Raw genomic sequence first — 27191 nt, forward strand, 5'->3', positions numbered from 1 at the left:
GGTAGGAGATCTCAAAATAGAATTTCTTTGTAGGCTTTAGAGATAATCATATAAGGTTAGACATTTAATTTTCCTGCTGGTGATTTTCATATTTGGAAATCAGAATTCTAAATAGCATTGCTTTTTCTTTATTTATAATTTTATTAGATCAATTTAAATATTTCTAATTAAAAGGGATGTTCAGAAAAAAGCTATAAGCATTCCATGTTTTTAAAATATTTGTGGTTAGAAGATCATTGTCAACTTGATAATGATTTGGAGATTGGGATTTTTGTATTAACTGTCTTGATGAAAGCACACAGACAGACACCACACACACACACACACACACACACACACACGCACGCGCATACACACACACACACACACACACACACACACACACACACCAAAGCAAAAAAGAAACCAGCCTTATAAACTTACAGTATATGTTTCTGTTTATTGTTGTGTGGAAAATTACAACTAGTTATGAAATGAGGTGCACAAGTTTACTTTCCGTTTCATTGTCCTTGCAGCAGTGGGAAAACAGTGCAATTAATCATTTACCTTCCTAAAGATGGCTGGTGAATGTATCACCTCCATGAGAGCCCAGTTCAGAAATGCAGCCAGAATGGCTGTTGACAGTGGATGAAGACCAAGAACTAAGATGTAGCTGGAGTGATATTCAAAGGCAGGCCAGTCCTCTGTCTCTTGATTGCAACATTTTTTTCTTTACTGTTGTCTGTTTCTTCTTGTCATATTCTCCTCCCCTCCTCCCATCCCAGTTATGCTATCCCAGTTTCCTTTCTTCTTTTGTGAGCCTTTAGTCTTCCTAATCTTTACTGAATCTTTTAAAATGTGGAGTAAGATTACTTAATTCAGGAATTTTATTGGGCATGTGTATGACTTCGAGTGGTTATAGAATTATAATAGTGCCTTTGAGGCTCCTCTGATATATAATAGGTATTGCTGTGCAGAGGAGGAATGTCTTAGTTTTCATAAAGGAAATAAAAATGCTGGGAAATGTTTTAAGGAGTTAGATTCTTTATTCTTTACTTTTGTTTTTTATATCTTCAGCCCATAGCCACTTAACTCAAATTGACTTTGTGTCATTAGCATTGCAAGTTGTTATAAATTTTGAATAAACTCTTATAGTTCATTTATGGTTCTGATTTCTAATCTGGTAAAAGCAGATATTGGAGCGTGAAGTATGATTATAAATAATAATGATGAAACTGGTGACCTGAGAGTAACATTTTTAAGACTTAGGGTTCTATAAATATCATTATAATGTTCCTAATTAAATACTCAATTTGCAGTTATGAAACCCACATTATTGATAAGTTTAGTTTGTTGGAACTTAGGACCTGTCCTTTTTTTTTTTTTTTAAAGGAGAAACAGCTCTAAAGGGAACTTGTAGGTGTTAACTTTATGGTAGTATTTACTGCTGTTTCTTGTAGAGGAGGTCAAATTCTGGTTATTTCACTGAAGTATTTGTTAAATTAAAATGACCTTTTACAAAGTTCACATGAAACTTCAAAAACTTGGTTTAGAAAACATCTTTTAATTATATTTAACATTAATATAAATGAATAAAATTTCTCTTAGACATTAATGTCTAGTGACAGTTGCCCCACCATATTGTACAATATTCTTTTCTTAATATACTTTAAAGTATAAATCTGTCAATACATTAAAAATTACACATTTTTTTCTCTCTTTTTTTTTTTTCTTTTTTTTGGCTGCTTGGCTTGTGGGATCTAGTTCCCCTACCAGGGATCAAACTCAGGCGCCCAGCAGTGACAGTGCCTAGTCCTAACCACTGAATCTCCAGGGGATTCCCTAAAATTTATCTTCGTTTAAAATTTTTTCATTTTGCTGAAGCTTACATTTTAAAATATATAGCAATAATTAGATTTTCTTTGTTCAAAATGATGACTTACCTCAAAATTTAAAACTTTATTAAGTCTAAGTTTCTCTTAATTTCTTAATTGAAGATGAAATAAATAAGAATGAATTAGGTAAATACCTAATTCTATGATTTTATGATATGTTAATATACCAGTAGAATTATAGATCAGACCAAAGATATAATTAATTTTACCTAAATTAAATCTAGTTATTATGCCTTATAGTTAATAAAAGAGAGGAAGAGAGGATACTGTACATCTTACAATTTTACTTTAGATAATATTCATGTATAATAGCAATAAGTTTCACTCTTTAAATATAAGAGTATTTTTCTTTCTTCTTTTCTTTTCTTTTTTTGCGGTACGCGGGCCTCTCACTGTTGTGGCCTCTCCCGTTGCGGAGCACAGGCTCTGGACGCGCAGGCTCAGCGGCCATGGCTCATGGGCCCAGCCGCTCCACGGCATGTGGGATCTTCCCGGACCAGGGCACGAACCCATGTCCCCTGCATCGGCAGGCAGACTCTCAACCACTGCGCCACCAGGGAAGCCCAAGAGTATTTTTCTTTATTGCTGTTCTACTCTCAAAATATTTGTCATGATAATGAGTTGGTTAGATACATAATTTATTAATGTCATAACTTGACTAGCTGACTGACAGCCATAACTATATAGTCTTAAATGTATCATACTTGATATAGTCTCAGCCAGAATATATGTATACTCTTGATTGGAAGCATGGTTGTTCAGGACCATTTCTTCTGAAATTAAGTGTCAGGCTTTTAGAAGTTATCGTAATAGCAAGTGATTCTCAGTTCAGATGTCTATAATTAAGGTCTGAAAATAAAAAGCAATTTAAAGAAATTCAAAATAGCTTTGACCATTGAGCAGTTCTAGAAACATCTAGTAAAATTTTCAGTCTTAATATATAAAGAAGCTTGGTTAAAAAATCAACTGATATCACTTTATTTACATTTATTGAGCACTTACCATGCACCAAGCTCAGTGCTAAATGCTTTTATATACATTATCTCATGGGCTCTTTATAGTAATACTATAAAATAAGTCCATATCCCATCTCTGTTTTTCTGTTGAAAACTGAGGCTAATGGAAATTAAGTTGCTAGTGAGTGTTAAGATTCAAACTCAGTTCAGCCAATTTAAGAACCTTAGAAGTAATATGCATGCATCTGATTCAACTTGAAGTTCTGAGTTTATATTAAAGATATTATTTCCTTAGACTTCTAAATTCTACTAAATAACAATTTCCCTTATTACTTTTATATTAAGATTTGATATGCATGTAAGGTTTAATATAGTTTTGTGACTTGAGAACATTGTTACTGTTGCTGACATCTTAATAGGCTCTCTTCAAACAAATTGCAATTCCATAGTATCTTTTTTTTTTTTTTTTTTGTGGTACGTGGGCCTCTCACTGTTGTGGCCTCTCTTGTTGTGGAGCACAGGCTCTGGACGCTCAGGCTCAGCGGCCATGGCTCACGGGCCTAGCCGCTCTGCGGCATGTGGGATCTTTCCGGACTGGGGCACAAACCCATGTCCCCTGCATCAGCAGGCGGACTCAACCACTGCGCCACCAGGGAAGCCCCATAGTATCTTGCTTTAAGTAATCCTGTGGTAGTCGTTTTAGGCTTAAGAATAAAAAAGTAATTAGGAAATTATCTTTGAGGGAATTTACAGTAACATATCTTTAAGTAATAATTTCTTCTAATAGATGTTAATATTTTATTTATAGATTGTTATTTATATGGAACTATTTAATAAAGTTACTATTATCTAAAACAGATAACAGTGATTTAATTTCTTAAGGCCTTGCAACATAGTTTACGTATACCTAGTATGAGATGTTTATGTAGTAAAGTTTATTACTGTCTTCCATATTGCCTACAAAACTATCTCAAATTTCATAAAGAAGTAAAATATTGCACTTATTTAGTTCTTCTATCACCCCATTTTAGGATAGTGCATAAATTTAATTTGAATTATGTAGTGACTTTTGTGATAGTGATCTGTTTTGGTCATTTTCAGAGACATTTTGTTCAGAAATAGCAAACATTTTAGGATTTATGAAAAAAATTTCATAGTCCTGGTATAATTTTATCTTCATAAAACCTTTATTCCACATGTACTTTTAAAATCTTTGCTACTTTCTAGTTTTATCTTTAGAATTTTTCATATGTAATTAATCCTATTAGAGTCACTTCTGTGGAATGTTTCTGATTGTCATTATTACAGGGAGGAAAAAATGTCTTGAGGATACTGTTGTACAAAAATGTACAATCAATGTAACAATACATATTTGGTAACAGCTGTTAAATGTACAAAAGTATTTTTTAAAAACCAACTCTGTAAAAAAGTCTTTTATAACATCATATTCTGGCATAGCACTCTAGTCAACTATTTTAAATTTTTTGAATATCTGTTTTTCATAATAAAAAGATAACATGAATAAACAAATTTAATGATAGAAAAGTAATTCTTTAGTAAGATATATGTTGATAATTATATGACTACTGTTAAAATCTTACTATTACAAAGGTGCCATATATCAATGTTTAGTGTCTTATTTCTGGAACTGTTTCCAAACATATCAGCTGTTTTGAGGAGGCATAACAAAATACTATCTGCTTTTAATTCATTCAATGACAAAAATTTTTAAAGCTTTGTTTTCGTTGTGCGTGTTACAGGCAAAAGAAATATTTATAATAATCATTTTTATTTGTAACCATATAGTTAAATTATGTATATTTATGTGGTGACAGAAGCTGTAGAAATTCATATTATCAAGATGTGATTTTATATATATTTGTTGCGAGGGGGGAGGGACAGCTCATGTAGAAACATATCTGAACATCTTAAAATTTGCTATTATTTAAAGCATACTATTAAATATAGTACAGTACTATAATAATAGTATAGTACTATTAGCATACTACACTTATCTTTCATACTTGTGATCAGTATCCTTGATTGGGATCCAGTCATATCAAAATTCTAGAGAGAAAGCATTCTCCAGTCTTGAAATGCTTACATTTTTCTTTAAGACCTGTGTGTTTTTGATTGACTTTTAGTGTGGGTAAGAGGAAATTATTGCCATCATTGAAACTTTGTTGTCTTTTTCTGTATTATTAATGATTATATGTTTTTTCTGAGTTTTTTCTTTCTTGAGTGAATTGTAATGTTTTTATTTTTCAATGCAGTGATTAATAGTACTGAAAATCCTATAAAATACCTGATAATTACATATATTAGGCACTTACCATACCAAACACTGTGTTAAATACTTTTTGCACATTTCTCATGGATAATTCACAACATCCCTCTGAGATAGGTCCTATTTCCCTCTTCATGGGGCAAACTCCATCTCATGAAAGAAAAGAAATAGGCAGAGACATAAAGATATAATTTCATTTAATTCAGTTTCAGACACCAGATTTTGAGGTCCCAAATAAAAGTTCCAATGTTCATTTTAAAAATAGTTTGATTTTCAGACATTGATTCATTTTAGCAAATTTTCAGAGTAAATATTGAATTTTAAAAACACATACTCTCTGCTATTTATGTGAGAAATATTCTAACTTGTTCTTCCCTTTTTTCTGCTTCTTCTACTTCTTTTTTCCTTCTTTTTTTTTTAATGCATTGTCCTCAGGATGTTTTTATCTAATTGCCTTTTACAAACTAAGATATAAGATTCCTTTTTTTTTAATTGGAAACTATTTTCTCCCTATTGACAATATAAAAGGCTACCATTTGTTGTATATGCACTAAATATCAGGTACGATGCTCAGTATTTTACTTCATTATCTCAAGGGGTTTTCCTAACAACCTTACAATGGAGGTACTGTAATTATCATCCCATTTTACACATAAGGAAATTGAGGTTCAGAGACGTTAAATTACTTGCCTAAGATCAGAAAGTCATTGGTAGAACTGGGATTCAAACATATGTCCATCTGACTCAAGCTTGTGATTTAACTACTACATTATATTACTGCTATAGAATTTTCCGTTTTCTGTGTTTTTCTGTACACAAATGACATTACTCTTTTAAGTAGAATTTAGCAATATGAATATTGTTTTTCAGCTGTGAGTAGCAGAGTGCCCACTGGTTCAAACAGTTCCTCTCAGACGGCAGAATGTCTTACACCTGAGCCCTGTTCACAGTCTCCAAGCAATGTGGCTTCCCAGTCTGTGCCTGTGTATCCTTCAGTTGACATTGATGCACATGTGAGTAGACTGCTTTATTTATTTATTTAGGTAATTTATTTATTTGGCTGTGTCGGCTCTTAGTTGCAGCATACGGGGTCTTCGTTGTGGCATGCGGGATCTTTCATTGTGGCGTGTGGGCTTCTCTAGTTGTGGTGCGTGGGCTCCACAGTGCCCAGGCTCAGTAGTTGTGGCATGTGGGCTCTCTTAGTTGTGGCCCACGGGCTCTAAGTTTTTTTTCCTTTTCCTAGACTGAGAGCAACCATGACACAGCATTAACACTAGCTTGTGCTGGTGGCCATGAAGAACTTGTATCTGTACTCATAGCGCGAGATGCTAAAATTGAACACAGAGACAAAAAAGGTAAGAAATGTTAGTGAGAAATAAAGTTGGAGAGTAATTATATCAGAAAACAATTCATTTTTTACTATCAATAAGTGGTTCCTAGACTATTCAGTGAAAGAATGGGTTCGCATATTTCAATTAAGAATATCTGGATTTGTTAATCTACAGAGCCAAATTATTCTTCAAAAATTCAAAAATCAGACTGTAGATCATCAATGAAGCAAGCTGTGTTTAGCTTTCTCCTTAATCTAAAAGTAGAGCATGCAGAGGTATCAAAGTTTATTATGAGTATAAACTTTAATAGTTTCGTTTGACTTAGCATTTTCTTTTTATCAGGTGTTTATGGGGTTTTGTCACTAACAAATTAGGGTTTAAAGCAGTTTTATGTTAAATGACTATAAGTATCTGCCCTAAAGACCTTTTCCTACTAAAATAATAGAGAATTAAAAACAGTGCCTTAATATGTTAAAAAACACAAATTTGACCAAGATTTTTATTTTCTGATTTAGGTTTCACACCACTGATCCTGGCAGCAACAGCAGGACATGTTGGAGTTGTTGAAATCCTTTTGGATAAAGGTGGAGACATAGAAGCACAATCTGAACGAACTAAGGATACTCCGCTTTCATTGGCATGTTCTGGTGGACGTCAGGAAGTATGTTAATGTTAATTTTCATTTTGTAAACACTTTACTTGTATTTTAAATATGCATATACTTAGTAATTTAGCTACATGAATAAAACTTGCATGTGTTTTGACATGTTCTATATATTAAATTTAATGAGGATAGTAAATGCCCTTTTAAAGAATCTGTTTCTTGCCTTTCAGGCAAAATAAAAATTCTCATCATCCTTACGTTTATTGGGATTCAGTAGAGCACAGTCCTAACACGTGAAATGCAAATTTATCACTCAATAATTGAGGAATAGAAACAGTAACAACTTGTTATTTCAGTATGATTGGAATTTCATAGCTCTGAATTCCTTGGTATGAAATTGAATTCATTTCTGTAGTGCTGATATTTGAATATTTAGGGTTTAATTAAAATGTTAGGTATTTAGACAAGGAAGTTATAGGTCCCATTTCTTTGTGCTTCCTTCATTATAAGATAGACCCTTGGTGTAAACTAGATTTCTCTGTTCATATTTTACTTTGTAGGTAGTAGACTTGCTGCTGGCTCGGGGTGCAAATAAAGAACATAGGAATGTGTCTGATTATACACCACTGAGTCTAGCTGCATCTGGAGGATATGTGAATATCATTAAGATTCTTCTTAATGCCGGGGCAGAAATTAATTCAAGGTATCTATCACCTGTTTATTTTATTACTCATGATTAGTAAATTATTACCTTGGAATTAAGTGTTTTCCCCTAAGTATTTGGACAGATACCATTTTTAATTAAGATAGTACTAAAGTTGCAAGGCCAACAGTTATTCCTATAATGTGCTTATAAGTAATCAAAACTTATTTCAGCTAACGTTGCTTTTTTTAAAGAGGTTTCTTTTCAGAAAACACTGTTATATATAGTTGGAAATTTATGGCCTCTGAATAGGGATTATGTTTTAAATTGTGAGATTTTCCTACTTCTAATTATTAGTCTAAACAATTAAAATATGTTCATTGGAGTTAGAAACCTTTCTTCTTACCGAAGCTTTTTCATTTTTTATGTTCTCTATGCTTTTTAAGAAAACAATAGGCAACATATTATTTTAATTTTCTAAGCACATTTTCCCCCGCTTAGGACTGGGAGTAAACTAGGTATTTCTCCCCTGATGTTGGCTGCAATGAATGGACATGTTCCTGCAGTGAAACTGCTGCTTGATATGGGTTCAGACATTAATGCCCAAATAGAGACCAATCGGAACACAGCTCTCACCTTGGCCTGTTTCCAAGGACGAGCAGAAGTAGTGAGTTTGCTTCTGGACCGAAAAGCCAATGTTGAACATAGGGCAAAGGTAAGCATTTTATAACTTGTCCTCTACATCAGATATATTTTTAATAGAAAGAGCAACTTAAATTGAATGTACTATTTTAAATTGTCATAAGTTAAAACTGATGCCCCAATGCAAGACTGGAGAATAGTGCTATACAGTGTGTCACTGACCATTGGTCAAGTGGCACACTATCACCATTCATGACTTTTATTAAAGGCAGTGAAGAAAAATAGAATCAGTACTTTTTTCCAACTTCAGCCTTGAGTGGCTTGAAGAACTCCTTTAATGAGGCATGTGCTTACCATTGGTAAAAACCCCAATCAAAAAAATTGCTGCAGGGACTTCCCTGGTGACGCAGTGGTTAAGAATCCACCTGCCAATGCAGGGGACATGGGTTGGATCCCTGGTCCAGGAAGATCCCACATGCCGCAGAGCAACTAAGCCTGTGCACCACAGCTACTGAGCCCACGCACCACAACTACCGAGGCCGTGCGCCACAACTACTGAAGCCCACGTGCCTAGAGCCCGGTCTCCGCAACAAGAGAAGCCACCACAATAAGAAGCCCGTACACCACAACAAAGAGTAACCCCCACTCGCCACAACTAGAGAAATACTGCACAGCAACAAAGACCCAATGCAGGGACTTCCCTGATGCCACAGTGGTTAAGAATCCACCTGCCAATGCAGGGAACACGGGTTCAAGCCCTGGTCTGGGAAGATCCCACATGTGCACCACACTACCGAGCCTGTGCTCTAGAGCCCACAAGCCACAACTACCGAGCCTGTGTGCCACAACTGCTGAAGCCCACGTGCCTAGAGTCTGTGCTCCGCACCAAGAGAAGCCACCGCGATGAGAAGCCTGCACACCACAACAAAGAGTAGCCCTTGCTTGCCGCAACTAGAGAAAGCCCGTGTGCAGCAACGAAGACCCAACACAGCCAAAAATAAATAAATAAATTTGTTTAAAAAAAAAAAAGACCGAGTGCAGCCATAAACAAATAAATAAAAGCATGATTATTAAAAATAAATTGCTGCATAGATTATACAATTAAGACAACTAAAATCTAATCTGACCATGACAGATTACTTTTTGTATTACAAGTATTCAGTGTGACCCATTTATCTATTAGAAGTCCTAAAGAAAGCCATATTATTTTGGTAATGATACCAGTAGGAAAAGTCTTCTGGTGAAATGTTGGAGACTAATGAGCAAAGACACATGCATAAAATTTATAAAATGATATTTTAATCTATTTTACCCAAGTTTGAGTAGCATTTAAGGAATTTATCCTGGGTTATTTAGCAGACTGCCTTTTCAGATAGAGTATATTCTAAACAAGATAGAGTATATTCTAAACAAAGTTTTCCCATTGAACATTGTGCCATATTTAATTTTCTTTTTATTCGTTTTAATATTTCTGTTTGTTGTACAGAGAAGTTATTGTCTCATGTAAATTTATAACAGAGATGTTATGAAATTGTTTTTTTTTAGCATGAAATTGTTTATTTTTTTAGTATTTTTTTTTTATTTTTTAGTATAAGAGAAATCATTCTAGCATATCTAACTGAACCTAACTATTTTCACTTGCTGTTTAGTAAAGCTTAAGAGTGAATGTTGCTTAGCTCTCTTGTGAGAGAAAATCAGAAACAGAATACACTTATAAGTCAATTGTTTCAGTCCCTTAAAGAAATTAATATAATTTACTCACATAATTTTTTGGTTTAAACAGACTGGTCTTACCCCTTTGATGGAAGCTGCTTCTGGAGGATATGCAGAGGTTGGAAGAGTTCTCCTAGATAAAGGGGCAGATGTCAATGCCCCCCCTGTGCCTTCCTCAAGAGATACTGCTTTAACAATAGCAGCGGACAAAGGTCACTACAAATTTTGTGAGCTCCTGATTAATAGGTGGGTAAATTTTATATTTATGTATAGAATTTCTATGATCCCTTTCACTTTTCAGAGCCTTTACAGTTAATAAAATTGTTTTACTTTATTGACATTTTAAAGAACAGATTATTTGTTTGCTATTTTATAAAAGATGAAAGACAAATTAGAGAAAAATAGAAAAAGTCAGCCTCTTCTCATAGGAAACAAACTATATTAACATTATTTGATTTTTATAGGGGAGCCCATATTGATGTTCGTAACAAGAAGGGAAACACACCACTTTGGTTGGCATCCAATGGTGGTCATTTTGATGTGGTGCAATTGCTAGTGCAAGCAGGTGCTGATGTGGATGCAGCAGATAACCGGAAAATCACACCTCTTATGTCAGCATTTCGCAAGGTAACTTGATGTGGGGGAAAAAGGATAGAATTTGTTTAAAACTACTAAATTTTAAGCTGAAATCGTGAGAAAGATAAATTGGTTTTGAGGGATTGACTCTGTTTCTATATACAAACTTTTGCTGTCTTTCCACTTTCTTTGTGGCCAAATCTAAGAGCTATATGGTAGTTCCCTATAAGCAGCTTGGTTGTTAAATCACTTGGTGTCTTGACTAGTTTTGTTATGTTTTTGTACATAAAATGTGAGATTTAAGGGCAGATATTATATGTAGATGAATGTTTTCTCTACCTAAAGAACAAAAACAAGTGGACTCATAAAAATTTATTATATCTCCTATATATATTAAGGCTTACTTATCTGCTCTATTTTACAAAGCTTTCCCGTTGCAATTGTGATAACATGTAAACTACTTAATGTGGCTCACAAAGCCCTGCATGATATGGCTCATGCCAGCCTCAGACCAATCATTTCTACTCCCTTTCCCCTTTGGTCACTACACTCCAGCCACTGGCCTAGAATGCACTAAATTTTTAAATTCCTGAGGGCCTTTGCTCACTGGTTTTCTTTTCCTGAAATGTTCTTTCCCTTACTCTTCACCTGGCTCACTTCTCTTCATCCTTTAATATCTACTCATCCTTAAATATCACTTCTCAGAAAGTCCTTTTCTAACTCCCAATCTGAAAAGTTTCTCTTGTTCTCTTTTATAGTTCACTGTTATTTTCCTTATCTCATTTTGTAATTATACATTCAAACATGTATTACTTTTTTAATGCCCATCTCCCCAGTTAGACTACAAGATCTATGAAAGCTAAGATTCATGACTGTCTTTTTCACCAGTGTTTGTACCCAGTTGTTCAGCTCAGTGCCTGACACATACTAGATGATCAGTAAATCGCTATTGAATGAGAGCAGTGTAAGTTATGAGTCTTAAAAAAAATCTTAAATATTTCCCCTTTTGTTTCAATTTTTTTCTTTCCTTTTAATTGAGGTATAATTTATATATAGTAAAAACACAAGTCTAAGGTACATGAATTTTGATAAATGCATGTACCTAGGTAACCCACACTCCATAAAGATATAAAATACTTCCATAATCCTAGAAAGTTTCATCATGCCCATTCTCAGTTAATTCCCTGCCCCAGAGGCAGCCACTTTTCTGATTTTTGTCACCATCATACTAATTTTTTTTTTTTTTTTTTTTTTTTTGCCGCACTGTGCGGCGTACGGGATCTTAATTCCCCAACCAGGGATCGAACCCGTGCCCCTTGCAGTGGAAGTGTGGAGTCTTAACCACTGGACTGCCAGGGAGGTCCCCCTATCAGACTAATTCTTGAAGATTAAACGAACTTTAGTAGGAGGGGAAACGATGCAAGATTGGTTATGTTAAAATAGATGTACTTATAATTGATTACAGATCATCCAGCCCCTGATAATGGCATTTAGAAAGTGTTTTACCTAGATTCAAGTCATAGAACTCAAGATAAGTATGACAACCTACCTCGTTTAGTTTCATAAGATAGAGCCAAAATAATGCTTTGAAATCTAGAACATCCGCTTTGTTTTCGGACTAATTTCCCTTTTATACTGAGGTTCATTTCACATCACCAATTTTTATTTTACTAATCGATTTATTCTAGGAGATATATATTTTTTAAAGTTTGTCTATTTTCAATGGGATGTGGGCAGATTAAATTCAGGAGAAATGTCATTTGGTCCACCATACATTTCCCAGCATGTTGTACTTATCGTTTTCTGTTTATAAACTCAACACTGTTTCTATGTTCATAATTTCAATTTTAAGTTTAGTAAACTCTCGTGTTACTGTACCTTTTACCCTTAAGTTTTTAAGCATATGGGCCAATTTTCAAAGTATTCTTTTGTGTATTTTTTGTTATACTTCTTACAGGGTCATGTAAAAGTTGTTCAGTATTTGGTGAAAGAGGTCAATCAGTTCCCTTCTGATATAGAATGCATGAGATACATAGCAACAATCACAGATAAGGTAGGTTTAATATGCTGTTGAAGCACATTTTTGTTCTTTGTTGAACTATATGCCAGAGTATATGTTAGCAGCCTGTTCTTTTCATCCTCTATGAGACTGATCATCTGATTTTTCTATGCTTTAGTTTCCCCATTTGCAAATGAAGAATGGGTATATTTTTTATAAATTATTTTGAGATTTCCTTCCTATTATGGACCATAATTACAGTGACTGCAGCTAAAGTTTATCACTAGACTATTAGCCTGATTAGAAAATTTTCTAAGAACACAAACGTTTTAGAAAACGGTACCTTATTTTGATTTTTCAATCAAAGACTAGACTCAAAGGATAGCTTAATTTGGTTTAGTGAATATTCAGTAATTTGAGGCTTTAAGCCCTGAACTTTGGTATACTTATCAGCTCAAGTTTTATTGGCCTGTTTATGTGTTCCTATATTTATATAATTCCATTTTCCACTGTAGGAACTGTTGAAAAAATGTCACCAGTGTGTTGAGACAATTGTGAAGGCTAAAGACCAGCAGGCTGCAGAAGCAAATAAGAATGCAAGTATTCTTTTAAAGGAACTTGATCTGGAAAAGGTGAGTGGGAAAAATAATTTTCCTTATTAGAAATGGTTGAAAATCTAGTAGAATAAATTTGCCACTGATATGACCATAATCTTAACAAAATCTCTTTTTAAAAAATGATTAATAGATTATCAAACTACCATCAATTTTTTGATTCTGACCTATACATAAAAAATATTTTTAACCATATAAGTGAGGAATTAGTTTCTGAGCAGATCACAATTTTCCAAATAACATTACTGCCTAAGTGGTTTTAATATTAGTCTGGGAAGAAATATTTTTAAACATTGGAAATCTTTTGTTTATTATAAGGTCTGGGCTATAAGTGGTTTATTAGATCCTTAATTAAAGAGTAAGTGTCTAAGTTTCCTAGGATGTGTGGTAGTATAATGGAAAAAGTTAAAAAAAAAAAAAAGGTTGCTTTTCTGAGGCTCAGTATGCTTACTTGGAAAAGGAAGGTGTTGTTATGAACCCAGAAGTTATATTAAAAGAATAAATAGCATAATCAAGTAGAGTTATTATAGAAATGCAGGAGATAGCTTAATATTAAGATATTTTGTTGATGATAAAAGGAAGGAAAAAGATCATTTTGAGAGATGCTAAAATTTTGACATCAATTTTTAGTTTATTTTTAAAAAAATCAAAACTTGTAAGTTAAAAACAGAAGAAAAAATTGCTTACAAATCAACGAGAAAGGGATTTCCCTGGTGGTCCAGAGGTTAAGACTTTGCCTCTAATCCCACATGCCTCGTGGCCAAAAAACCAAAATATAAAACAGAAACAATATTGTACAAATTCAATAAAGACTTTAAAAATGGTCACATCAGGGGCTTCCCTGGTGGCACAGTGGTTGAGAGTCCGCCTGCCGATGCAGGGGACATGGGTTCATGCCCCGGTCCGGGAGGAACCCACATGCCTCGGAGCGGCTAGGCCCGTGAGCCATGGCCGCTGAGCCTGCGCGTCCGGAGCCACGGGAGAGGCCACAACAGTGAGAGGCCCGCGTATCACAAACAAAACAAAACAAAACAAAACAATGGTCACATCAAAAAAAAAAAAAAAAACCAATGAGAAAAAGATAACTTGCCCAGAATGAAAAATGATCACACAAATGGGTAATTCACAGAAGAAATATAAATGTTCAATAAATAGATGGAGAACGCTCAACTTCATGAATAAACAAAGAAATGCGCAGTGAAAGAGTGATTTAAATTTCTTTTACCAGATTAGGAAAACTTAAAATTTAAAGGTTTGGGAATAGATATTGATGGCTAGGGTATGCAGAAATTAGCATTCTAGTATGATTTTTGATGTATGGTATAAATTAGTATAACTGTTAATGAAGATGATTTGACAAATGCATTAAATTAAAAAGGGTGCATACCTTTACTCCAGTCACTCCTCTTCTAGAAATTTAGCCTAAGGTAAATACTTTGATAAATGCTCAAAAATGTGAATATACAAAAGGACATTCACTGTTAAATTGCTTGTAACAGGGGGAAGGGTATAAACCTTAAAGTTTTATCATTAGGAAATTAAATAAATTTTAATACCTCCATGATAAACTTGATTACAGTTAAAATCAGAAGGGGGAAACTAATATTCATTTTAAAATGAAGTTTGAAGTTTGATGACTACTAAGGTGCCTCCTGTGTTCTATAATTTTTATTTTTGTGCAACTATCCAGGGATATGGTCAGCAATTCCTTAAACAGCCATTTTGCTCTTATGCCAACCGAGTGATGAAACTGCATATTCAGTTGACAATTATTTTTTCTCTTAATGCTCAGCCCCTTTCTCATTTACATAGGGGGTTGACAGACTTTTTATTTTTTTATTTTTAATTTTTTTTGCGGTACGCGGGCCTCTCACTGTTGTGGCCTCTCCCGTTGTGGAGCACAGGCTCTGGATGCGCAGGTTCAGTGGCCATGGCTCACGGGCCCAGCCACTCCGCGGCATGTGGGATCTTCCCGGACCAGGGCACGAACCCGCATCCCCTGCATTGGTAGGCGGACTCTCAACCACTGCACCACCAGGGAAACCCAACTTCTTATTTTTTTATTCTTTATTTTTTTAATTTTAATTTTTAAATTCTTTTGGTTTCGCCTCGTGGTTGTGGGATCTTAGTTCCCCGACCAAGGACTGAACCCAGGCCCTTGGCAGTGAGAGCGCAGAGTCCTAACCACTGGACCACCAGGGAATTCCCAACCGACTTTTTCTATGAAATGCTGAAAAGTAAATATTTTAGGCTTTGTAGGCCCATACGATCTCTGTCAAAACTCCTTGACGCTGCTGTTGTAGCACCCATAGACAATGCCTAAATGAATGTGTTCCAATAGAACTTTATTTATGGACATCAAAATTTTAATTTCATAGTATTTTCATGTCACAAAATACTCTTCTTTTTATTTTTTCAACCATTTAAAATGTAAAAGTCTTAACATTCAGACCATAGTTCGTCTATGCCTGATTAGATAAATAAAAATGTCAAAGAGTAACTTATGACTCAGAATGGTAAATTATAGTTTTGAGGAAAATGCTTTACTTAATTACCAGGACAACTGGACTTCATTGACAGATTCTTATGGTGAACCTTTTTTAGATAATTTCCACACAAATATGAATAATTTGATGTGTTTTCTGTTTGTTTTGAATTTTCATGATGGTGTGAGGCGACCATTACCATGTTCCCTTGTCTGAAAAAAATATATTTTCTAGTACTAACCAAAGCAAAACTATAAAGTAAGGCAAAAGTAATTTCCATAATGGCCTCCTGTGGATATTTTCATAGTGAAATTTGTTAATACCTTATAAAACCATAATAGCTGCATTTTATTTTATTTTTTTAACATCTTTATTGGAGTATAATTGCTTTATAGTGGTGTGTTAGTTTCTGCTGTATAACAAAGTGATATATACATATATCCCCATATCTCCTCCTTCTTGCTTCTCCCTCCCACCCTCCCTATCCCACCCATCTAGGTGGACACAGATCATCGAGCTGATCTCCCTGTGCTATGTGGCTGCTTCTCACTAGCTATCTGTTTTACATTTGGTAGTGTATATATGTCCATGCCACTCTCTCACTTGTCCCAGTTTACCCTTCCCCCTCCCCCATCCTCATGTCTATTCTCTATGTCTGAGTCTTTATTCCTGTCCTGCCCCTAGGTTCTTCAGAACCTTTTTTTTTTTTTTTAGATTCCATATATATGTGTTAGCATACGGTATCTGTTTTTCTCTTTCTGACTTCCTTCACTCTGTATTACAGTCTCTAGGTCCATCCACCTCACTACAAGTAACTCAATTTCATTTCTTTTTATGACTGAGTAATATTCCATTGTATATATGTACCACATCTTCTTTATCCATTCATCTGTCGTTGGACATTTAGGTTGATTCCATGTCCTGGCTATTGTAAATAGAGCTGCAATGAACATTGTGGTACATGACCCTTTTTGAATTATGGTTTTCTCAGGGTATATGCCCCGTAGTGAGATTGCTGGGTCGTATGGTAGTTCTATTTGTAGTTTTTTAAGGAACCTCCATACTGTTCTTCATAGTGGCTGTATCAATTTACATTTCCACCAGCAGTGCAAGAGGGTTCCCTTTTCTCCACACCCTTTCCAGCAATAGCTGCAGTTTAGTCAAACAAATGCCACATAAATCTATGGTTTTGCTTATTCTGGACATTTCATATAAATATAATCAGACAGTATTTGGTCCTCTGTGACTGGCTTCTTGCAAATCATAATCTTTTCAGGGTTCATCCATGTTGTAGCATGTATCAGTAATTCGTTTATTTATTTATTTATTTATTTATTTACTGCTGCATAATATCCCATTATATAGATATACCACATTTTGTTTACCCATTTATTAGTTGATGGGCATTTAGGTTGTTTCTATTTCATAGGCATACAAATTTTTTGTTTGTTTTGTTTTAACTTGGAATGCTTCATGAGTTTGTGTTTCATCCTTATGCAGGAGCCCTGCTAATCTTCTCTGTGTTATTTCAATTTTTTTAGTATATATGGTGCTGAAGCAAGCATGGTGTACAAGTTTTTGTATGAATACGTTTTCATTGGGTGTATATCTAGGAATGGAATTGCTAGATCATATGGCAGTTCTGTGTTTAACCATTTGAGAAACTTCTAGATTGTTTTCCAAGGTAGCGGCACCATTTTATGATCCTACCAGCAGTATATGAAGGCTTCGATTTCTTCATATCCTCACCATGATTTGTTTTATCTGTCTTTTTGATTATAGCCATCCTAGTGACAGTGAAGTGGGTATCTCACTGTGATTTGATTTGCTTTTCCCTGATGGCTTGTGATATTGAGCATCTATCTCTTCATGTGTTCATTGGCCATTTGTATATGTTGTTTGGAGAAACGTCTATTCAGATCCTTTGCCCATTTTTTAAATTGAGTTATTTGTCTTTTCATTATTGAGTTAACGTGTTCTTTATAAATTCTTGATACAAGGCCCTTACCAGATAAGCAAAAATTTTTCACCTTTTTATGGGTTGTCTTTTCACTTTATTGATGATCCCTTTGAAGCACAAAAGCTTTTAATTTTGATTATGTCCAGCTTATCTATTTCTTCTTTTGTTGCTTTTATAAATGTGTGTTAAGACTGACATCTATGGGAAACCCCATGTATCATAAACAAAAATATCATTTCATTATTTATTTTAAATTACTGCCTTATTGATAAAATGAGATACCTACTTTATTTGCAGTCAAGAGAAGAGAGCAGAAAGCAGGCTCTTGCAGCTAAAAGAGAGAAAAGAAAAGAAAAGAGAAAAAAGAAAAAAGAGGAGCAGAAAAGGAAGCAGGAAGAAGATGAGGAAAACAAACCTAAGGAGAATTCAGAACTACCAGAGGATGAAGATGAAGAGGAGAATGATGAAGATGGTGAGAAATGAACCATCTGAATTAGTGATAAAATTCTTCTGTGTTTATCAACTTCATTTTGAGTGCTTTTTGCTCTCAAAACTCTAAAAACTAATTCTAGTTAAATATTCAGTTACTTTAATCTGAAATAGACAGTTGACTTCCATAGTAAATACTTCTAAATATTTTACATTGTAAAGTGACACAGAGAAACTGAAGGGGGAAGGCAAGCACATAATTTGAAGCCATTCAGTTGTAACTTAAGTTCCCCTGTAAAAACATTATGTATGTACTAAAAGTGATACAGTAAGAGGTTTGCCAGCTTTTCTTCAGGTTCTTCTCTACCCTCTCCTTCCCCAGTTGGAAACTGGGAAGAGATCCAGTTCCTCAATAAATTTTTAACTAAGGTTCAGTCTTGAAGCTCTATAGGGTTGGGGTCCATTACTCTCAAAGAGTTGTTTATTGTACAGTTTGGCAGTGGTTGTAGTAGGCAAATAATTTTGCTCTATTTGACTTCTAATTCTAAAATGCTATTTGAAAAATTTCTTAAATTCACACTACGTTGTGATTTTTGTTTAGTTTATGAGACTAGCATTTCAGATCTTTTTTTTTTGCGGTACGCGGGCCTCTCACTGTTGTGGCCTCTCCCGTTGTGGAGCACAGACTCCGGACGCGCAGGCTCAGCAGCCATGGCTCACGGGCCCAACCGCTCCGCGGCATGTGGGATCTTCCCAGACCGGGGCACGAACCCGTGTACCCTGCATCGGCAGGCGGACTCTCAACCACTGCGCCACCAGGGAAGCCCTCAGATCTTAAGAATGTTAATGTTTTATACCAAGTTAGACATCAAAATATGATATAGTATATTCTCACAACAGTAAAGATTTCTTTATTTACTAGTGAATACTGGTAAAAGGAAAATATGACCTAAGGGTCTGAATTATTATGAATTATTAGGTATATTCTGTCACAATTTGTTTTGAGATCTGTGGCTCTCAGAGTGATTTTTATCCTTTTCCATAATTTCAGTGGAGCAAGAAGTTCCCTTAGAACCTCCTAGTGCGACCACCACCACCACAATCGGAATCTCTGCAACATCTGCAACATTCACAAATGTGTTTGGGAAAAAAAGGGCCAATGTTGTGACAACTCCCAGCACCAATCGGAAGAATAAGAAGAACAAAACAAAAGAGACCCCTCCCACTGCACATTTAATATTACCAGAACAACATATATCCTTAGCACAGCAAAAGGCAGATAAGAATAAAATAAATGGAGAACCCAGAGGTGGCGGTGCAGGTGGGAATAGTGATTCAGATAACTTGGACAGCACAGATTGCAACAGTGAGAGTAGTAGTGGTGGTAAAAGCCAAGAGTTAAATTTCACTATGGATGTGAATTCCTCTAGTGATAGGAGATACCCCTCACTGCTACTCCATTCCCAAGAAGAAAAGACAAGTACTGCTGCTTCCAAAACTCAGACACGGTAAAATTTTCTGACTTGTTAACTCTGCACCTACCTTTCCTTTTTCATGCCTGGCACAAGAACTTGAAGTAACATAAGTTGTGTTGAACAATTGAAGTCTACCACATTACCTGTCTTCAGCATTTAAAACTGAAATTCACCAGTGTCCTCCTTATCATGTGCTAGTTATGCATGTGCTAGTTATGCAATGAGATTGTTAGAACTTTTTTTTTTTTTTTTTTTTTTTGTGTGGTCCACGGGCCTCTCACCGCTGCGGCCTCTCCCATTGCGGAGCACAGGCTCTGGATGCGCAGGCTCAGCGGCCATGGCTCATGGGCCCAGCCGCTCCGCGGCACGTGGGATCCTCCCAGACCGGGGCATAAACCCATGTCCTCTGCATCGGCAGGCGGACTCCCAACCACTGCGCCACCAGGGAAGCCCTGTTAGAACTTTTAACATTCAACTTTGAAGCTGAAAATATTAGCGTTCCTTGATTTTAACTATGTCATTTTTATTGATTATATATAGTTCTTTTGGCTCCTGAATCCATTTTAATACTAAAATAAATAATGGACTCTTTGCCCTATTTCTATTTTTCTGAATTGTTAATAATTTGATGTGCCAGATTTTTTTTAACAAGGTTTTTGGGTTTTTTTATATAAATTTATTTATTTAATTTTGGCTGCATTGGGTCTTGGTTGCTGCATGCGGGCTTTCTCTAGCTGTGGCGAGCGGGGGCTACTCTTCGTTGCGGTGCGTGGGCTTCTCGTTGCAGTGGCTTCTCTTGTTGCAGGGCACGGGCTCTAGACACATGGGCTCAGTAGTTGTGGTGAGCCGGCTTAGTTGCTCCACGGCATGTGGGATCTTCCCGGCCCAGGGCTCGAACCCGTATCCCTGCATTGGCAGGCGGATTCTTAACCACTGTGCCACCAGGGAAGCCCTGGTGTGCCAAATTTTAATTCAGTTACTTCAGCAAATCTCTTGAGTTTCTATCTTAAAATTTATCATTTATTGGCCTTGATATTTCTCTTCTCAGACTTGAAGGTGAAGTGAATCCTAATTCCTTATCAACAACCTACAAGTCAGTGTCGTTGCCATTAAGCTCTTCAAACATAAAGCTGAATCTGACTAGCCCTAAAAGGGGGCAAAAAAGAGAGGAAGGGTGGAAAGAAGTTGTTCGAAGGTAAGTAGTATTAGTCTCGTCTTTTTAACTTTTCTCCTCTTGTGAGACGGTTATCCAGTTAATTAATGAATAATTTGAATGTGGTTATTATATTCAGTTGCAGTGCCATACTACATCCAGAGTAGGCTAAAGCAAAATTAGAAACAGTATGTGAATTTTGTAGGCATATTTTATATGATACAAGAAATGTTGGCTTTAGAATAACAAAAAATATTTTATTAAAACATAAGACATGCCATTTACAGACAAACCATACAAAAAGGTCACCGGCTTCTTAAGGGGAAGATTCAATTGACAGCAAAGTCATAAGGCTATTTGTGAAGGCTATGATGTTTGTGTAATGGTCCCATTTTGATTCAGAAAAGTTTGTCCATCTACAGCATTTAAATAAAGTTAGACTTCGCTAGAGAATCTATATCTGCTTTTAACTAATGCAGTTAGATCACCATAAAGCGGGGGGAGCCCATAAAATTAAAACTACCTTCTCCCTCAAAAAAAAAAAATAAAGACAAATACCAACACCCCTGCAGCTAACTTTGACAACTCCCTTCATTCACACTGCTTTATACTTAAACCATGATGGAGGAAATGAATAAAAGAGAGGAGCCATTGCTTTAAAATGTTTCACACAATCCAGAAGGTATTTCTAGCCTCTGCTCATGCTTTACAACAGGGAATCAGAATAAGACATAGGTTTGCTAATGTGCACTTAATCACCAAAGGACTAAGATGTCTGAGTTTTTATTCTGTAATTTTTCTAAGGCTTTGTGTCCATTAAAAGCAAACATAAAGGGAAGAAGTCTTGGCAGAACAGAATTGATGCACACTTGATGATCAGATTGATTTAAGTATTATTCATGGCCTAGTCTATGCTCTAGCTTTCAAAATAGCTAAATATATTCTTCCCAGTTTGTCTACATTAGGATATTAAATTTGGATCATGAAATGTATCTTAGAGTCTACAATTGGGTATTCTTCTGGAAGGTATAGTTCAAAGTTTGAGGGTCCCTCCATAGGAGGGAATCCTGGCAGCCAGCAGTGACCACCACATGAAAATAATGGGTGTTGCTCTCATTTGGTCCTGCCAGCAAACACTGGGTTTCCCTGATAATCCTGCGGGACACCCAGGCCATCTTGTCAGATCCCAAAATCAGCCTCTGGTGTTTTCTCACACAAGTGGAAGTCCCAGGCTCCACTTGTGGATTACTTTTTATGTACAAATCTGACGCTTTATTTTTTATTGCTAAGTAAAGTTGTTGACACTGATAAGCTGCCTTTATTCATTTTCAGTATGGAGTTTAACAATGTGGTATGCATTATTTTAATTTTGAAAGTATCAATATATGATCATTGCAGTTTAGTTAACATGTGATAGTTTATGCAGATTTGAATGCTGAGATCATGAGTAACTTAAATATTTTTTTAAATGGCAGTGTGTTTTTTACCTTTACTAGATTAAATTCAATATAATAAGAGGTCAGTTTCTAAAATAAAAACTTCTAATAATTTCCTCTTTAAGGTTTGAGAAATACTATTCTACAAATGTTCATGAACATACTTACTGAGACATCATTTTTTTTTTTAATTAATTAATTTATTTTTGGCTGCGTTGGGTCTTTGCTGCTGTGTGCGGGCTCTCTCTAGTTGCGGCGAGCAGGGGCCACTCCTCCCTGCGGTGCATGGGCTTCTCACTGCGGTGGCTTCTTGTGTTGCCGAGCACTGGTTCTAGGCGTGTGGGCTTCAGTAGTTGTGGCACGCGAGCTTAGTTGCTCGGTGGCATGTGGGATCCTCCCAGGCCAGGGATTGAACCCATATCCCCTGCATTGGCAGGCGGATTCCCAACCACTGCGCCACCAGGAAAGCCCGAGACATCTATTTTAATAGACATTTTGATTTCATAAGCTCATGTGTGGTCTTCATTTTGTAGGTCAAAGAAATTGTCTGTTCCAGCCTCAGTGGTTTCCAGGATAATGGGAAGAGGAGGATGCAACATCACTGCAATACAAGATGTTACTGGTGCCCATATTGATGTGGATAAACAAAAAGATAAGAATGGCGAGAGAATGATCACAATAAGGTAATTGTGAGATATATATATATCATTAGTTCTATGAGGAAATTAAATTTTATTAGAAGTACATTTTTGTTAGGTATGGTACAATCAAGAATTCTGTTTCATGGTAAAGATTACCTAGTTTTGTATATTTTTGATCTTGTTCTGTTTTTTGTTTGTTTTCTCCCCAGGGGTGGTACAGAATCAACAAGATATGCAGTTCAACTTATCAATGCACTTATTCAAGATCCTGCTAAGGAACTGGAAGACTTGATTCCTAAAAACCATATCAGAACACCTGCCAGCACCAAAGCCATCCATGCAAACTTCTCATCTGGAGTAGGCACCACAGCAGCTTCCAGTAAAAATGCATTTCCCTTGGGTGCTCCAAGTCTTGTAACTTCACAGGCAACAACATTATCTACGTTCCAGCCCACTAATAAACTTAATAAGAACGTTCCAGCAAATGTACGTTCTTCTTTCCCAGTTTCTCTACCCTTAGCTTATCCTCACCCTCATTTTGCCCTGCTGGCTGCTCAAACTATGCAACAGATTCGGCATCCTCGTTTACCCATGGCCCAGTTTGGAGGAACATTTTCACCTTCTCCTAACACTTGGGGACCATTCCCAGTGAGACCTGTGAATCCTGGCAACACAAATAGCTCTCCAAAGCATAATAATACAGGCCGTCTACCTAACCAGAATGGGACTGTTTTACCCTCAGAGTCTGCTGGACTAGCTACTGCCAGTTGTCCTATCACTGTCTCTTCTGTAGTTGCTGCCAGTCAGCAACTGTGTGTGACTAATACCCGGACTCCTTCATCAGTCAGAAAGCAGTTGTTTGCCTGTGTGCCTAAGACAAGTCCTCCAGCAGCAGTGATTTCCTCTGTGACAAGCACTTGTAGTACCCTGCCTTCTGTCTCCTCTGCACCTGTCACTAGTGGGCAAGTTCCCACCACATTTCTGCCTGCAAGTACTCCTCAAGCACAGCTTTCTTCACAAAAGACGGAGTCTTTCTCTGCCATGCCAGCCCCCAAAGAGAAAGTGTCCACACAGGACCAGTCCATGGCAAACCTGTGTACCCCCTCTTCAACTGCCAACAGCTGCAGTAGCTCTGCCAGCAACACCCCAGGAGCTCCAGAAACTCACCCATCTGGTAGTCCCACTCCTCCCTCCAATAACACACAGGAGGAAACACAGCCATCCAGTGTGTCTGATTTAAGTCCTATGTCAATGCCTTTTGCATCTAATTCAGAACCTGCTCCATTGACTTTGGCACCACCTAGATTGGTTGCTGCTGATAATCAGGATACCAGTAATTTACCTCAGTTAGCTGTACCAGCACCTCGAGTTTCTCATCGAATGCAAGCCAGAAGTTCTTTTTACTCGGTGGTACCAAATGCAACTATACACCAGGATCCCCAGTCTATTTTTGTGACAAATCCAGTTCCTTTAACACCACCTCAAGGCCCACCAGCTGCAGTGCAGCTTTCTTCAGCCATGAACATTATGAATGGTTCTCAGATGCACATTAACCCAGCAAATAAATCTTTGCCACCTACGTTTGGCCCAGCCACACTTTTCAATCACTTCAGTAGTCTTTTTGACAGCAGTCAGGTGCCAGCTAACCAGGGTTGGGGAGATGGTCCACTGTCCTCACGAGTTACTGCAGATGCCTCTTTCACTGTTCAGTCAGCGTTCCTGGGTAACTCTGTACTTGGACACTTGGAAAACGTGCACCCTGACAACTCCAAGGCACCTGGCTTCAGATCACCTTCCCAGCGAGTTTCTACTAGTCCAGTTGGTAAGTTATTATAACTATCATTACCTCACAGTTTGGGGCTTTAACAACATAATCTAACCTTCCAAAATAATAAAGCATTTATTTTGTACATAATATTACATGATCGTTTAAAGAAATGAAGGTGTGTCATAAATAGTAAAGACCCCTTAATGACTGCTGATTGAGTGGCCAAAATGTAGGTAAGTCACTCACATATGAGCTGCTTTATATTCTCTTTTATGATCTCTCTGCACTTCATTTCAAGGAAGTTATACCTTGTGTCAGTCCATTTTCTTAGAATTGGTATAAGATGATATTAATAAAAAGGGACATAGGATGCTTCAAGCATTCCAAATGTACAGATATTTTTTAAATCATAGTGATTGCCTGTATTTCTGAGATTAAAAAGTTTGGGTTACGAAGGTGTTTAGGTTACAGTCCATAATCTACATTCTTTGTTTTCAGTCTTGGGTGCTCAGAATGAATATTAAATGATGTCATAACTCTATATTATTTACATTAGATGGAGCTGTTTGAAGAGATTCAGTCATGTATAGGATCATATTTAACAAAAAAAAAATTTTTTTTTGAATCAGCTGTTTGTTCTTTGAAATTAGAAATTAGCTGCTGAGGCAGTATAAGAAAGATTTAGAAAGATAAGAGGCTAGTGGTGGCTTGGAGATATTTGGAAAACCAGAATCTATTTTCCAGAGTCTAAGGGCTAAATTTTAGTCCAGTCTCTGTGCTCTATTCTGAAAAACAAATTAGAAATTGTGGCTGACCTAGAATGAGGGTAATAAGAACTAGTGCCACTTAGCATTTTTCTTCCAGTTGGAAAACTGTCCCATAGCCCATCTTTCCTTTTTGCTAATTATAAACTGATCTAAGTTGTTTAAAATTTGTGAGTTTATGGATATGGCATAGCCTTAGCTTTTCTATCAGATATGTTTCCATTTACTTATCTTTTCAGGAAAACATAGCTGTTGCATCATCTTTTGAATAGAAATAAAGCTTGCATAAGACAGTCTGTGGTCCAAAATATTCTCTTGGATTTTTTTTCTTCTTTTCTATAAATAGGTATCTATTTTAACTTTTCATTTTGGCAGACTAATAAAAAGGTTTTCAAAGGCCCCAGAATGAAAGAAGAGCTCATTGCCAGTGCTCAGACTGTGGTAAAAATTAATTTTTTAATTAATCCTTGACTTGATTGGCACTAACTAATATGTGAATTTAGAGTGCCTTAGCTAGAGTTGGACTTCAGATCTCTCATATTCCAGTGTTTGAGCTCTTTGCACTCCACATTCTATATCCCAGAAGATGTGCAGATTATGAATGGCTGGAGAAAAGAAAGTCAAGGAAATCATCCATCTAGTTTGGTAGCAAACAAGGTTTGGGAACTTTAATTATTCAGATCTATAACATCAAAATTATTTATTACTAGTTAAAAAATAATTTTTAAAAAAAGCAAGCATTGGGCTTCCCTGGTGGCGCAGTGGTTGAGAGTCCGCCTGCCGATGCAGGGGACATGGGTTCGTGCCCCGGTCCGGGAAGATCCCACATGCCGCAGTGCAGCTGGGCCCACAGGCTCCGCAACGGGAGACGCCACAACAGTGAGAGGCCCGCGTACAGCAAAAAAAAAAAAAAGAAAAAGAAAAAAAAAGCAAGCATTAATCCTTGACCTTCCTTCCAGGGTCCAGGATTGATTAAGCTTGGCTTCATTTCTTAACTGCGTGGGTGGTTTCTTTTGTTGATGCTCTTCTTTCATGGATATAGTTTAGTTTTCCTAGTTTGCAGGTAAGAAATAGTGATACTTAAAAAGACGGGAAAGCATGTGGAGAAACTGGAACCTTCAAACACTGCTGGTAGAAACTTAAAATGGTACATCATTTGGAAAAACAGTTCAACAGTTCCTCAAAAAGTTAAAAAGAGTTACCATATGATCCAGTAATTCTGCTCCTAGGTATACCCAAGAGAAAACATGTGTCTACACAAAAACTGGTACATAAATGTTCATAGCAACACCATTCCTAAGAGCCAAAAAGTGGAAACAATCCAATGTCCATCAACTGATGAATGGAAAAACAAAATGTGGTATATCTGTATATTATTCTTAGTATAATGTATATTCTATATTATGAGATACAATGAAAGAAATGAAGTACTCATTTGTGCTACAACATGGGTAAACTGAAAACATTTTGCTGAGTCAAAGAAGCCAGTCACAAAAGACCACATATTATATAATTCTTTTTATATAAAATTTCCAGAATAGGCAAATCTAGAGAGACAGAAAATATATTAGTGGTTGCTTAGAGGTTCAGATATGGGGTAAAGGAGGATGGAGAGTGACAGATAATGCATACAGAGTTTCTTTTAGGGTAGACAAAAATGTTCTAAAATTTATCGTGGTGATGGTTGTACAACCCTGTGAATATACTAAAAGCCTTTGAATTATATACGTTATAGATGAATAAGACCTGCTTGAAAAGTTTTGAATTTTTTATGTTGATATTAACTACTTTTTTCTGAAATGAGCACCTATAATCCTTTTCCAGATCCTTGACCTCTTTC

At 36.2% G+C, this 27191-nt stretch overlaps 1 protein-coding gene across 2 annotated transcripts in view; it reads left to right on the forward strand.

Annotated features, from left to right (window-relative positions):
* Positions 1-27191, forward strand: part of ANKHD1 (ankyrin repeat and KH domain containing 1) — a 115430-nt gene that overhangs the window by 83253 nt on the left and 4986 nt on the right. For both annotated transcript variants that reach the window (XM_007461453.1, XM_007461454.1), the window contains 14 exons: positions 5988-6130; positions 6361-6472; positions 6964-7109; positions 7613-7755; positions 8197-8410; positions 10121-10296; positions 10515-10677; positions 12584-12679; positions 13141-13257; positions 17983-18157; positions 19166-19622; positions 20638-20784; positions 22712-22861; positions 23029-24641. In XM_007461453.1, coding sequence (XP_007461515.1) covers positions 5988-6130; positions 6361-6472; positions 6964-7109; positions 7613-7755; positions 8197-8410; positions 10121-10296; positions 10515-10677; positions 12584-12679; positions 13141-13257; positions 17983-18157; positions 19166-19622; positions 20638-20784; positions 22712-22861; positions 23029-24641 — 3852 coding nt within the window. The remainder of the gene's footprint in view (positions 1-5987; positions 6131-6360; positions 6473-6963; positions 7110-7612; positions 7756-8196; positions 8411-10120; positions 10297-10514; positions 10678-12583; positions 12680-13140; positions 13258-17982; positions 18158-19165; positions 19623-20637; positions 20785-22711; positions 22862-23028; positions 24642-27191) is intronic.

Source organism: Lipotes vexillifer, unplaced genomic scaffold (genome assembly GCF_000442215.2).
Source record: "Lipotes vexillifer unplaced genomic scaffold, Lipotes_vexillifer_v1.1 scaffold217, whole genome shotgun sequence".
Classification (NCBI taxonomy): Eukaryota; Metazoa; Chordata; class Mammalia; order Artiodactyla; family Lipotidae; genus Lipotes; species Lipotes vexillifer.